The sequence below is a fragment of the Syngnathus typhle genome, linkage group LG20 (genome assembly GCF_033458585.1).
Source record: "Syngnathus typhle isolate RoL2023-S1 ecotype Sweden linkage group LG20, RoL_Styp_1.0, whole genome shotgun sequence".
Lineage (NCBI taxonomy): Eukaryota > Metazoa > Chordata > Actinopteri > Syngnathiformes > Syngnathidae > Syngnathus > Syngnathus typhle.
Genome location: NC_083757.1, coordinates 1533359 through 1546401, shown reverse-complemented (window position 1 = coordinate 1546401; position 13043 = coordinate 1533359). Strand labels below are relative to the sequence as shown.

Sequence of the window (13043 nt, the reverse complement as noted above, 5' to 3'; positions counted from 1 at the left end):
GTGTCGTCGTTGAGCCGTAAAACCGAACATAGCGAATATTGCTTATGGTGTTGTTACAGAAATCAAACACTAGGTGTCAGGATTGAGCTAAAAAACGAATATAAATAAAAACCTCAGTGAATATTGCGTTCTTGAAATTCAAGTTTTCTGGACATGTATTTGGTGAATACATAAAAAGAAATATTTTCCTGTCATTCATAATTGTTTTTTACTCTTTTACCTAATCAAGTCGAGCAATTATGAATATGGTTAGATTCCAAATAAATTATGTGGCTTAAATTTTATACACAAAACACGTGAAAGGGTTCTAATCTTAAAAGTTCACTCAGTGTTTTCATAAGTTTTTTTGAGGACTTTAGGTTGCTAAAGACTAAATAAAATAAAAGTAAGTCAAATAACTTTCACACATTCAGTTCATTGTTCCAATATTTATTGTTTTCAATCTTTTTTCTTAAATAAACTAAAGTACATCAAAACACTGGCAGCCACAAATATCAAAGGTATATTTACAACTATATACATATGCACAGTGTCATGTACACAAGGCTTGTGTGCGTGTAATCTATACGTATACGTCTCTGGGGAATTAAAGCTCACACATTTGGTTCACAGCCTCATGAGGGAGGGGAAGGAAAAAAATAGTTGCAGTTCCACAACCTTCTCCAAAAAACATGACATTAATATGATGTACAAAAATAACCGTTACTAGAGACAAAATTGCATCACGTATAGCCCCCGCTACAAATGATGTAAGGATTACAATTTCTCTCTTTTCTTTTTTAAAGTCGACAAAAATGCAAAAAACTTCACATTGGTACCCCAAATGGGAACATGCGGTCAATGTATGTATAACATAGGATGCTGTATGTACATGTTTCCATATCAATGGATATGAACAAAGATCACAAAACAGTAGTTTGTCATACAAGACAGACATATGAACCAAAACTCACTCAACATTCCCATCATCAACAATTACGAGCACCCTTTCTTCAATGCGCCCTTAAATAGATTTTAAATACTGACACGCGTCTTTTGTCCAAACTGTATCATCAGAAACTAATAAATACTTATATTACGCAATCACATATTCACTTACTGGCTGTTATCGCTTTTTGCTCAGTATTCAGTCATCTCTTCCTTTTCCTCAGTAGCTATTCTAGCCATAGTAGTAGCAAATTTATTGTAGTGGTTTTATGAAACAAATCAAACGAGCCCTTGAAAGATGTTAACGCTTTGCCTTTGGATTGAGATGGGAACAATCAGGCTGTCAGGACAAATGAAAAATCAATAGCCCACCTTCAATTAGTGTTTGTGTTGTTGTTGTTTTTTGCTACTGAACTGAGCTAAGGCACAGACGCTGCGTGTTCAAGTTACAGGTTGCTAGTGCAGAGCTCAAAATTGCTGGATTAAGCAAAGAAGAAAGATGGATGCCGGCGGGCTTTTTGTGCACTTTCATAAAGTCACAAAAAGAAGGAAAGTTACAAAAAGAGACTAAATAACAGCGTGGGGTGGCGCGTTTTGGAAAGGAAATAGCAGCAGCAGCAAGAGTGTTGCCTGGACAAGGCGGTGTCTGTAAAATAGTGCAAAATGCCAGCCGCTTGTCTCGCTTGGGCTGTGGGTAGAAAACGTGCTAGATCATGTTGGAAAATTCTGTCGAGTCCGTTTCGGAATCTGTCGAGTCCCTATGAAGAAAAACAAACACCATTAAATTGAGTGGTCAAATATGACAGCAATCCCAATCCTAATATTATTCTGATTCAGCTTACCTTTGCTCCTGGAGACGTTTGCGGTTGCATTGCCTCCTCTCCTCGTCAATGGGATACGTGTAGAGGATGATCAGGCCGATTATGATGAGGAGTATGGGGGCGGCTGAGACCAGGACCTTCAGCGTGATGTCCACTTCCGCCGGTTGGTTGCAACCTCGAGAGATGTACCCGGCAAAACTGGAGGGCAAGGGGGAAAAAAAAAAAAAAAAATCACACAAAAGTTAAGACGCAGTCTTGTGATAGAAGCATGACACTGTATTGTAATGGAATCGCATTAAAGTAAAAAAAAAAAGAAAAAATGCTTTGATGTAGGATTTGTCAGATTTGGATTAACATCTTTCAGCTCCATGCTCATTAAAAACGGAAGAAAAAAAATCTCGCCGGCCCAATAGAAAAAGTAGTGCTTTGCCGCCATCGAAAATAAAAGTGAACTTAAGTGAACACTTACTCTAAACTGAGAGTGGAGATGCCCAGGGAGATTCCAGAGGCGAACTTGGTGAAGAAGACGTAAAAGGAGTAGAAAAGCGCCTCGTGGCCGTTGGCTTTCGGGTTCTGCACTTGGAAGTCATCCACCACGTCGGGCAACATGGACCTGATGGGCAAAAGAGCCTTTTGAGTCGGGCGTGTTGTTAATTGGCGAGGGGCGGGGTTTGGGGAGGGGTCTCACCAAGGCAACAGGAAGGCTGCCGCCACGCTGACCCCGGCGGCGAAGGAGACAATGTAGGTGACGATCAGGTTGCTCTTAATGAGCACCACCAAGATCATGAAGGGAACCGCAGACTGGAGGAAATATGAATATTAGTCATTAGAATACATTTATGATTAAAATGGCAGATTTTCTCAAAGTGGGGCTTTACCAAGGTGCCGACGTAGACTGCCGTCTTCTTCCCAAATTTGGTGAGGAACCACTGCCAGAAGGGGATGGTGAGCGTGGCCGAAAGCTGTGACAAAAGTTGGATGGTCGATCAGTTGTCGATTCATCGTCGCACCTCTAAGTCCAAAAGTTCTCCAGTGCGAGTTTGCGTGATGTTACGTAACACTGACGTGACAATGGACGCATTCAACGAGATGTTCGACTCGCCAGTGAGGATATTGGGTGAATTCCACAGGGGCCGCATTGTCCGACTCGGAGCAATGGAAGCCTCGGAAAAACATTGTGCTTTTTGATTCCTCTTTTCGAATTTCCACTCGGGGATCAGCGCTGTTTGCTTTTCATCCCAGCAGGAAAGTCTTTGTCAGAAGTGCCGGGTTTATAGTAACCCACGTGATTAGCCAATAAAGTCATCTGGCTAAATAAATTCCTGGTCGGCTCCGTAATCCCACCCGCCAAGTACAGGATGAAAATTGCGTAATCGGATCAACCCTGTTAACCTGGATTCCCCCGCGCCGCCTTTTGGCCCGAGTTTGCCTTTTTTTTAAAGACTGATTGATGCCGACTGAATTTTTTTCCAGGGTGAGAACCAAGATTCTACATCTGTGGGAATAAGATGGCATTCAGGCCCAGCTCGCATATTATGCTAATGGACAGTGAGAAAGACCAGTGCGGCGCTCTGATGGACTACAGACCGGCTCTGTGACAGCACGCGATTTATATGCCAGACCTTTTCCAGGGAAGTTGTTATGGCAACCGTCTGTCTACCTGAAACAACAACAACCCGCTGCGATCTCGCGTTGACACTCACCATGATCGCCAAGAGAATATTCTGGAAGTCGTTTCGGAAGCCGAGGGTGTAGCTGCAGAACAGAGCGAAGTTGCCCTCCAGGAGCTGCCGAAGACAGAAAGAATTCATTCGATGACCAAGAAAGTCATTCGGGCGCCTTCTCAACATTCGTGTGTATGCGTACCATGAACGCTAAGGAGGTGAAGAGGAAGCCCATGACCAGTTTGGCGTAGGGCCCGTATCCCATCACCAGCTTGATGCCCTGGAAGAACGACAAGGGCGCCGACTTGGGACGGCTGGACTCTAAAAAAACAAAAAGGAAACATCTGTGGTCATGAGATTATTGAAAGCCTTCCCTGGAAGTGGTCCCATTTTTAAAAAGAAATGGCCCCTGACCTTTTTGCTCTCTCACGCCAAAGAACAGAACAAAGGCGCAGAGGACGTAGATCAAGCAGATGACTCCGGAGGCGATCATGTAGGCGGCTCTCTGAAGACAAACCCACAAGTGAGCCAAAAATGCCACTTCCTCAAATCAAAGGCTTGCCGTACCGTGTGTTCCAGAGAAATGACGTGATCCGTTCCGTTGAGACCGACCGATGAGTTACTCGATGAGTTTGCCAGAATTTCTCCCGGGCCAGGGACGCAGGGGGCGTTGGCCATTCCCACAATCTGACCTTGGATGGCGGTACCGAGCACAGTTCCCAGAACCTCCACCGTCATCCCTGATTGTGGGAGTCGATAAACATTTATCAGGAAGAGTTCTTTTTATATTCTCAGGGAATTTCTTCGAGGGAAAACAATGCTACTCACTGTAAGCGGTAGCAGAGTCTCTTTCTTTCTGCTCGGAGCTGATGAACATGGTGAGGGACGAATACGGCACGTGGAAACACTGAAAGAGACACGAGACAAGGCCGTCAAAAGCCGCTCCCGACGGACATTGCCACTTGCTCGCTTGTACTCACAGTTTGAAGACTCTGGAAAAGGCAGTAGAAGAAAAGGTACCAGATGACTTTGTTGTCCTCAAAGGGGGGCACGTACCATATTAGGAAGTAGGAGATCACAGCCACGGGAGTCGAGATGGCAATCCTGAGGGAACACCAAAGGGAAAAAAAGGTCACTGTGGGTGAAGCTCTTCGTGCGCGGCGGCGCACGTGCTATGCAATAAACGACGGAGGCCTAATGAGGCCTAGGACAGAAAACAGTAGCGGGCCATCTTCCATTCGAACGCTGCCAAGTGCTAAGTCGTGCGGTTCGGCTCTGACACGTCACCGTACGCACGCGGGATGGGATTTCATAATGGATTGACGTTCACCTACTTAAGCTTCGTCAGCGTCTGAATCACCACGCGACGCCCTGAGGTGATTTTAAAGAGGCTTGGGAAGTGGAATTCTTTCGGCCGCTTCCAAGTCCAGTTTGTCAATCTGATCAACATTCCTCAGTTATGTGCGACGCTAAAGGAAACCGCACCTCGGAACCAGGGAATGTCGCGTCACCTGATCCATTTCGAATCAGATGAATCATATTTATCAAACAATCGGTATTCAGCAACCAACTTTTTTTCGTACCTCCAAAAAACTATTTGTAGACTGTACAGGTATTTCCACTTTGATTTTAGCACATATTATTGTTATAAAAAAATGAGAAATATGAAGAAAAGGCATGGAAATGTCTTGGTAGGGCGGTGCTGCTATTTTGGTTAGCAACCAACTTTGAACTTGACCTGCAATAATGACAGTTACAACGTGTACCGAAAGCGCCGCACCTGTTCCCTCATTTAGGCACGGAGCCCGTTTGCGGGAAGGCCGCTATTAGAGGAATCAGCGTGCGGTCGCGTTCATCTTCTCCGAATGCAAACCGAGAGGGGCGTCTCCGCCGCGTGAAGCGAGCGTCCTCTCTCCGCCCGTACGATCCCATTAACTGTACCCCTGAGAGAGTGTCCGCATACGGCACAATCTCACGACGGCAAACTGCGTGAAGTCAGATTAAATACATTCGTGATACGTATCTCCTCTAGAACCTCCCCGTTGAACAATGGCACGTTTGTGGACTTGGCAACCTGCAACATTCAGTACTGATAAGTCACTTGAACTGGAGTAACCCGCGTGACGTGACGGAGGGAGAAAAAAAAAACATCCGAGGCCTCGAGAGCTTCGTTCTCATTGGCGCAGAAGTGATGGTGTGTTGCGGGTTGGACCAACCAGAAGCGGACCTCGCTAATCCACCCTCCCCCCTCTACACACTAGCGAGCAATATGGAGTAGCTGACTGCGCGGCGCTTTTCTCCACGCTGGTCTCGAGTGACGTGGCCTCATTGCTTCCCGAGCATGCCGCCGGTGACTCCCAACCTGCCGGGAGAATCAGCCTATTTCTCAATCACGTGTCGAGAACATCAATTTCCTAAATTCGCACACTCGTAAACACCTCACCTGGATTTGCACATCATCGATTCCAGTTCAATGGTGATATGACATTTCAAAACCACAAGTTGCCTTTTCAGGAGCACAGAAGGCAAAAATCCCTGTTGCGTAAGATGACCTTAAACACCTTACTAAAAAAGACATGGGCGCTGACAGCCCCTGGGACACTCGACGCCCGACCTGTAACCCTTCCGACATTTTCCAGGCAGCCTGGCTTAACATTGGGGGGGTTAGTTTCGGCAGTGGGGGGAGGATGCTAACATGGTCGTTACAAAGGACTGGCTTGTGAATAAAAGGGGGCCGCTTACGACTAGACGAAGAAAATCGGAACGTCTACTACGAGGCGGGGGGCGGGGTGGAAAAAAACTTAAGGATTGGCAACGATGGAGGGTTATATTTACCAAAGGAAAATAGCGCAACTTCTGCACGGGGATTCCCCCTTCCCCCGTGATGCTTTCATTTCAACTGGGAGAATGCCTTCACCATTGAGAAGCAACTGGGAGTTGTGCGGAATGAGGAAATAGCGTTGCATGAGAGTGACCTGTGGTAACCCCAGTTGGGATGATTGGCAGGGTGTGTACACTTGGTTTAACTATAATCCACTTTTGCACCTACCAGGGCATCATGCGTCCAAAACGCGTCCAAGGACTCCTGGAGACCAAGAAGCCCACCGTGGGGTCCGTTATGGCATCCCATGCTCGGCCCACAAACAGGATGATTGAGGCGTAGAATGGATCCAGCTGCCAATGGAGAAGATAATGTCAATAAAAAAACAGAGAAAGTCTTGCTAGCACAATGAACTGAACATGCGAGGAAAAAGTTATCCATTACATTGGTGTGATATCAAATAAACTGAAACGTGGGTGGCTGGCGGCGGGGACTTTAATGAGCCCTGACGCTAATCTCGTGGTCAAGCCCAAGTGGTGTGTGATGAGGTGGAAAGTCAAAGGCTCCCCGCCGGTCTATTTTATTTGCCTACCAAGACTCTTGTCAGGAATCTAATGAAAGATTCGGTACAATTGCGACATCATTTTGATTTCCACCAACCTGTGCTACATCCAGTAGATAGAGCTGCAAGAAGAAGCCCAAGGCACATCCTGTCATCTGGTAGGGGGCTCCACCGACGGCGTAGCAGAGCTTGTTGCAGATAGACAATCTGTTCCTTTGCTCGCTCTGAGGGGGGGGGGGGGAAAAAGCAAAATTGAAAATTCATATTTGATGAGTTTTTTTGGAGAAAGCATTTGCAGCTGTTTTGGAATTCTGGCAAGCAACAGACAGCTGGATCCACCCATGCAACAAGAGTGAACACATTCCCTTGTCGACTCTCTTTTTCTTTTCTTTCCCGAAAATGTAAGCTTCAGTCTCGTTCGGTCTAATCTGCTTCAAAATAACACAGATGTCGAAAACTTTCTTTAGAGCCACTGTGACATGTGTTTGTCACCTTGTGAGGGGAAAAAAATAAATATTTCATTTTACGAGCTGAGCTAACAAGGATCTTTGTGTCTAACTTCCCGGGAAAGAAAACATCGTGTTGTCACACGCCCGAGTCTGACGAGGGCACCTTGGCAAACGGAGCGTCCTGCGCAGCGGCTGGAATGAAAAGCCCCTGTGACCCGGTCCGAACACACACACACACCCTCCTCGCTGACCAATCAAATGTCAGCGTTTTGTTTTGCTGTACCCACATGATGCTCTTGCTTATTAGTGACCACATAAGTTTTACAATGCAATAAACCCCTCTGAACTTGACTAGTCTTCCTCCAGCACTTGATATTCATGAGGGGGATAAATGGTGCTTCTTGTTTGACCACAACAGAGCTGAACAATCCTTTTTTTTTTTTTTTGGTCTTGTTGTTAATACAACTACACTGGCGCCATTCAAAGTTTAGTAAACTGAATTTAATTTTGTTGACAACCGGGTCACCTTATGATAACAATACTCACAAGATCAAATCAGTTCATGAGGTCAAGGCCACTGCTAACGGCTTTGTCAATTCATATCGACAATTAAGTTAAAGTATCGGAATGTGGAGTTTTTACGTGGTAAATGGTTAACATTGAAATGATAAGGAGGAACGACAGACGCTTTCAGGTGTCGGTGTAAAACATATTTTATGTTAGGCATCGTGTTCATTTTACAACTAGAATACTTGTACTTTGCACTTGAACGTAACGTAGAATACAGACGCACTTATACTTTGCACTTGAACGCAACATTTACACACGGCCAATTTATTTGAATACGATAATGCGCTGCATGTTGACACAAGATTAGGATATTTTCCTTTCCAAATAAAAATGACGAGCTACGTTACGATGAAGGCATATCAGGACACGTACATTCAAACTAAAATACAACGCGGAAAAAAAAGAAGAGGGACATTTTAAATTTAGCTCTGGGGTGACTCGAGTAACGCCTAGTTTAAAACCACAGCAGACAAGAAAACAGCAATTATAAGCAATGTGTTCAGTGTTTGCCGTCTTTTTTTTCTTACAGTTTTTTTTTTAATTTAATATTAAGTATTTGAAGAATGTCACGAGGTATGCATACATAATTAGGAACCTTCAATATTACGGCTAGATGATCAAATGTGGGATTTACCTCAATTTAAATGTAAAATGAATGAAAATATAGCCGGGGGAGTCTCACATTGCGAAAAGTGCGACGAAATCAGTGAATGAGACACTCCCTTTTGAAAATGACAATTCAAACCGGCGTGCTCTGTTCCTTCCTTCATTCATTCATTCAAAAGCAACGTGGACGTTACAAACCTTTCTCCTCATTGAATAAACCGGATTTTGTTACAATCAAGGCAGATCTTTCCAATAATAGCAATAATGATCAAAACAATAATAAGTACCCACCTTTCTTGCAATAGAAATGCCATCGCAGTTACCAGGTTTAGTTAATAAACTGGCGTTGGAGTATTGTTCGCACCCTTCCCCCTTGGCCATATCAGAAGAGCTGCCTCGTCGTGTTATCTTGACAGACCCCCAAAAAAAAGCAGGGAAAAATATTGCAATAAAAAAAATTCTGTTAAGCTTGGCAACTATTACTTGCGTGGAATCTGATTGCAAAGTGAGAAGATGCAGATAAGCTAGTCGTTTTTAGAGCTCCCCGCCCATTTGTAGAGTATTCTCACCCCACATTTGGCCGCTCCTCTTTGTACACGTCACGCCGGCACGCCGGCACGGGCGCTCCACTCATGCGCTTGTGGGCGTAAAAAGAAAAAAAAGAAAAAAAAGAAAAAAAAAAACTCGCGTGGGCTGATCACACATAAATAAACTAATAAATAAACCAATAAATAAACCAATAAATAAACTAAGAAATAACATTTACTGTCATAGCCTATGACTGTAATAATAATGACACTTAATTCTATTTGTTACAATATGCTCCATCAAGCCTTGAATGAATGGATGAATGAATTTCATGTGATGAATTTCAACACGTGCATCAAACTGCTTGATTGCATAGTTCAGGCATCAAGGCAGATCATATCAGTCTCCAGTTCATGAAGATATGCCACCATGGGGGGCAGCCAGCCAAAAGATCACATCCAAGCAATCTCATTGGTTGGCTCATGGTGGTGCTATGTTGGAACTGCTGCACCATGATCTTGCATTCTTGCAAGGTGGCAGTGTGGGGCAGGAGGTCCAGAAGCACTTGCTAGATTTGTGATGTGTCCCCTTTAAAGTCAAAAGCAAGCTTGCGTGTTGCCAAATGAACTTCGAGTCCATTTGCAAACATATTTGCGTGCAACGTGGCTTGGATATCCCAGAAAAACTCACTCGAGTTTCTTTTTAACTATCAGTTCAAAGTGATTCTTACTTGGTGGACTTTAATGGTGTGCAGAAACCTCTAAATTCCACAATCTGGGTCGAAAAATGAGTAGCTTTTCTCATGTGGCTTCTTCGTTGGCTTTTTATTTGCAAAGCCTCCTTAGTTCTGGCACGTCTAAGTTCTCGATTTAGCTGCGTACACATGCCATGAAGCTGACAGCTTCTAAGTACTGTACACACAAGCTGCTACTGTAACATAGGTGAGACGTCCGTATGCAATGTGCAACGTTGACTTTACTCGGCCGCCTCCCTTTGCGCAAACATGCATGTTTTATCTATGTTAAAAATGTTTGTTGACATGCACACTAACACCAATAAATATTTAGCCTTGACTAAGGTATTGTGTCAACATGCTGCAGATTAGATTTTGTTAACCCCTCCAAAAAAAGATTAGCTCTCTGAGAATCATCATAATGGCCATTAAAATTGCTAGTTTGGTAATAATACACCTCTTTGGCTTTAAGTTCTTGCATATCCGAGCAAGTCCCAGACATGCTGTCGAAAAAACAAATGTCATTCCAAGTGTGCTCAGACTAATTTCATCACGATCAGCGAGGCATTCTGCAAGAGTACAAGTTGCAACAGCCGCAAAAAGTTTCATCCCCGGGGGGATGCACTGTTGCAAATCACAGCAATCCTCATGTCACTTGTATTGTTCCCACAAAATAACAGCTTCTCCATCATCACGCTTCAATTAATTCCCAGATGGATGAGCCGTAGCAAACAAATTAAATCGTAAGTAAAACGTTTCTTTTAGGGAAAGTGCAACATCAATAGTTGAAATGAAACAGTGACTGTTTGATTAGTCGGAGTTATCCTGCTATAAAAGCAACCTGGCATTTGTTATTGCTCAGACTCCATTAGTAGAGCGCCGACCCCGGCGGAGGCTTTTTAAATGCCTGCGCAAGTTGCCTTAGCATCGCCCTATTTGTTTTTCCTGCTTCACTGATATTTATGATCGTGTGATCCCGCTTGAAATGAAGTTGATGCATTGCTAAGACGCTATCGCATGATGTCAGCCAAGTGGAGGCACTAGTATTTTCTACATGCCGCTAACCAAAACAGCAGCACTGCCCTTCAGATGAATATCCGCCTCTTTCCTGCTTGACTAGATTGTCTTCTTTTTTTTTCCCCTCCACTGACCAACCTCTTGTTCCATATAAACACTCAAGAAACGTCCAAAAGAACCAGTGAGTGATAGAAACCAAAGCCCTCTGCACTCTACTGTATAATAAAGGTCATCGGGACCTTTCCTTTATCTAACTGAGTCCTTTCCCAGGGCATCACCTTACTTGTCCCATTCAGTCCGAAAGGAACAAGCTGGATTGGATGAAGGTCACAATTTAGCACCAGCGGCTCGTGACACCAAGTAACCTGTCGTCCTCATGACCAAGGATGTGTTGTCATATGAGTCCACATGTATTTGTTGTCAAAAGCAGTCCGAGGCCACGTGCAGAGGATGGGGCCAATCGGGGCCAATCGGTATACATAGCGATAGGTGGGATGGAAAGTCACAAGGGATTGGGGGGGTGGCAAAAATAAAGAGTCAATGGACAAGAGGGTGTTTGAAGGGGATGGAGGGACTCTTGTTTTGTGTTGATGTATTTTCCCAAGTTGATACAACAATACGTCAACGGTAAAGCGTGTTGAAGCAAAATGGAATGCAGTACTTGGGTGCAACCACCAGAGGTGCTGTTGATTTAGTTTCAATTCAAATCTACCTGGGTTTTAATTCTTAATCCGTGACAAAATCTTACTAGAACCACCAATTGATTCAAAATGCACAACAAGCGTCCTTTTAAATATTTACACACCTTGGCCTGAATTATTTGGATAAATAAGAGTTGACACTGTCTGTGGTCATGACCACTTTCCGCCATGCTGCAAACACCTCGACGCCACAAACAAACCTAAAGTCCAAGTTCAGGAAACTACCGTGACCGCTTCAAAGCTGTCATTGAACTTTACTACTGTCAACATAAAGCGAGTTCTTTGCAACCAGTAATGTTATGTTTACTGAAATAGGGAAAGTTTAATGGCTGTCCACAAATCAAAATGGCGGCTTGGGCTTTTTTGGTATGCATTTAAAAAAACGGTTCAAGCAAGGCCAAGATGTTCTCATCACTGCAGGGGTGCAAAACGTTGAGCTGAATAAGAAAGGCGATACACGTCCATAACAGAGCAAACATTTTTTATTGGAAAAGTATCCCAATCCGTGTTTGTACTGTCAATAGTGCTTGCTGTGCGTGTGTCTCCGGATGGTGTCTTCATGTGACGTTACAGAGCTTAGCCCCGGACCTTGTTTCCACGCCGCTCTGTGGGAAAAGAATGGTGAGAAAGAATGTGCCTTACGGAAACGCAACAGGTGCATCCCGGAACACAATAAATAATAAGTGATTATTTGCTGACATTAACAGATAGACGCAGGCAGCAACTTTGAATGGAGTCAAACATTTGAAGTGTTGGATGGCGTTTTGAGTCGTGGTCAACGACTCGTCATGTGACCAGATAAGAGCAGCTGGCTCTGTATGGTTATGTTCTCAGGAGGCCCTCGGAGGCTTATTTGACTTCAGAATGGAAACAGTGACGCATTCTGTGTGTGTGCACTGTCTGGGACAAACTTGAAGGTTCAATACCAGTTGATTTATTTTTTTACAACAATGTCATATGGCACAAATTTTCCCCAAGTTTTGTTATTTTCCTTCCGTGAATGTTATTTATCTTTAGTAGTAAACTCTTATCTTTAACTGTGAGCAATCGCTGTTTGTCTGGAGATATAGTATAACATTTATTGCTTCCTGTTCTTTATGACCTTGTTACACATTGACCCAATTAATATAGGTCAAGTTAGGTAGCACAATGGTCAGAATGTCACTTTGGAGAAGCTCTTGGTTTCAGTTTGGGCTCAGTTGCAGACTTTGAGTTGTCCATAGGTATTGATGTAAGTGGGAATATGTGCCCTCCAGGGTTGAAATTGGGACTCTGTGTTAGCTAGGATAAACCTGTCACTCCCTCCTAATGAAGAGAACATTTTATCCGTGTGATTAAAAATATTTTACACATCAAATACAGTCATTTAAAATATTCCACCAATTTAATCCACATTAATTACCTGCAAGAGCGATATTTATTGGATTATATACACTGTAGTATTCGGGGTGCAACCATATTGGACAATTTTGTGCATTTGAGCAACTCTGCTGCCCCCTACTGTAGTGTCTCTTGAACTACATCTTGACGATTGTTATTGTTTTTGTAGTAATTCGATTCGACCAGCAGGCGGCAGCAGAGCTCCACGCACTTGTGACGACACGACCTCGTCCCCCCGATTTAGAACGAGCTATTTGTTGAACT

General features: G+C 43.9%; 1 protein-coding gene across 2 annotated transcripts; it reads right to left on the bottom strand.

Moving 5' to 3' along the window:
- Positions 1-413: 413 nt before the first annotated feature.
- mfsd2ab (MFSD2 lysolipid transporter A, lysophospholipid b) lies at positions 414-8959 on the bottom strand. 2 transcript variants are annotated; one of them, XM_061267465.1, is made up of 14 exons: positions 8712-8959; positions 6894-7019; positions 6462-6586; positions 4393-4516; positions 4241-4319; positions 3980-4152; positions 3827-3917; positions 3615-3733; positions 3452-3535; positions 2627-2710; positions 2437-2549; positions 2218-2361; positions 1770-1946; positions 414-1685 (listed from the first exon to the last, which is right to left on the bottom strand). In XM_061267465.1, the coding sequence occupies exons 1-14, from the start codon at positions 8799-8801 to the stop codon at positions 1634-1636; spliced, it is 1581 nt and encodes a 526-aa protein (XP_061123449.1). In that variant the 5' UTR covers positions 8802-8959; the 3' UTR covers positions 414-1633. The 2 variants fall into 2 exon arrangements, with proteins under 2 accessions (XP_061123449.1, XP_061123450.1); XM_061267466.1 differs by lacking the exons at positions 6462-6586; positions 6894-7019; positions 8712-8959 and adding an exon at positions 6248-6396.
- Between the last annotated feature and the right edge of the window lie 4084 nt (positions 8960-13043).

What these genes read in the sequence shown, in the direction of transcription:
- mfsd2ab (XM_061267465.1), bottom strand. Translation starts at nt 8,801, where the DNA reads ATGGCCAAGGGGGAAGGGTGCGAACAATACTCCAACGCCAGTTTATTA. An exon ending in TTTGGACGCATGATGCCCTG is followed by an intron (nt 4,517 to 6,461) that starts GTAGGTGCAAAA and finishes GTGTTCCCTCAG; the next exon opens with GATTGCCATCTCGACTCCCG. An exon ending in TGGCGTGAGAGAGCAAAAAG is followed by an intron (nt 3,734 to 3,826) that starts GTCAGGGGCCAT and finishes TTGTTTTTTTAG; the next exon opens with AGTCCAGCCGTCCCAAGTCG.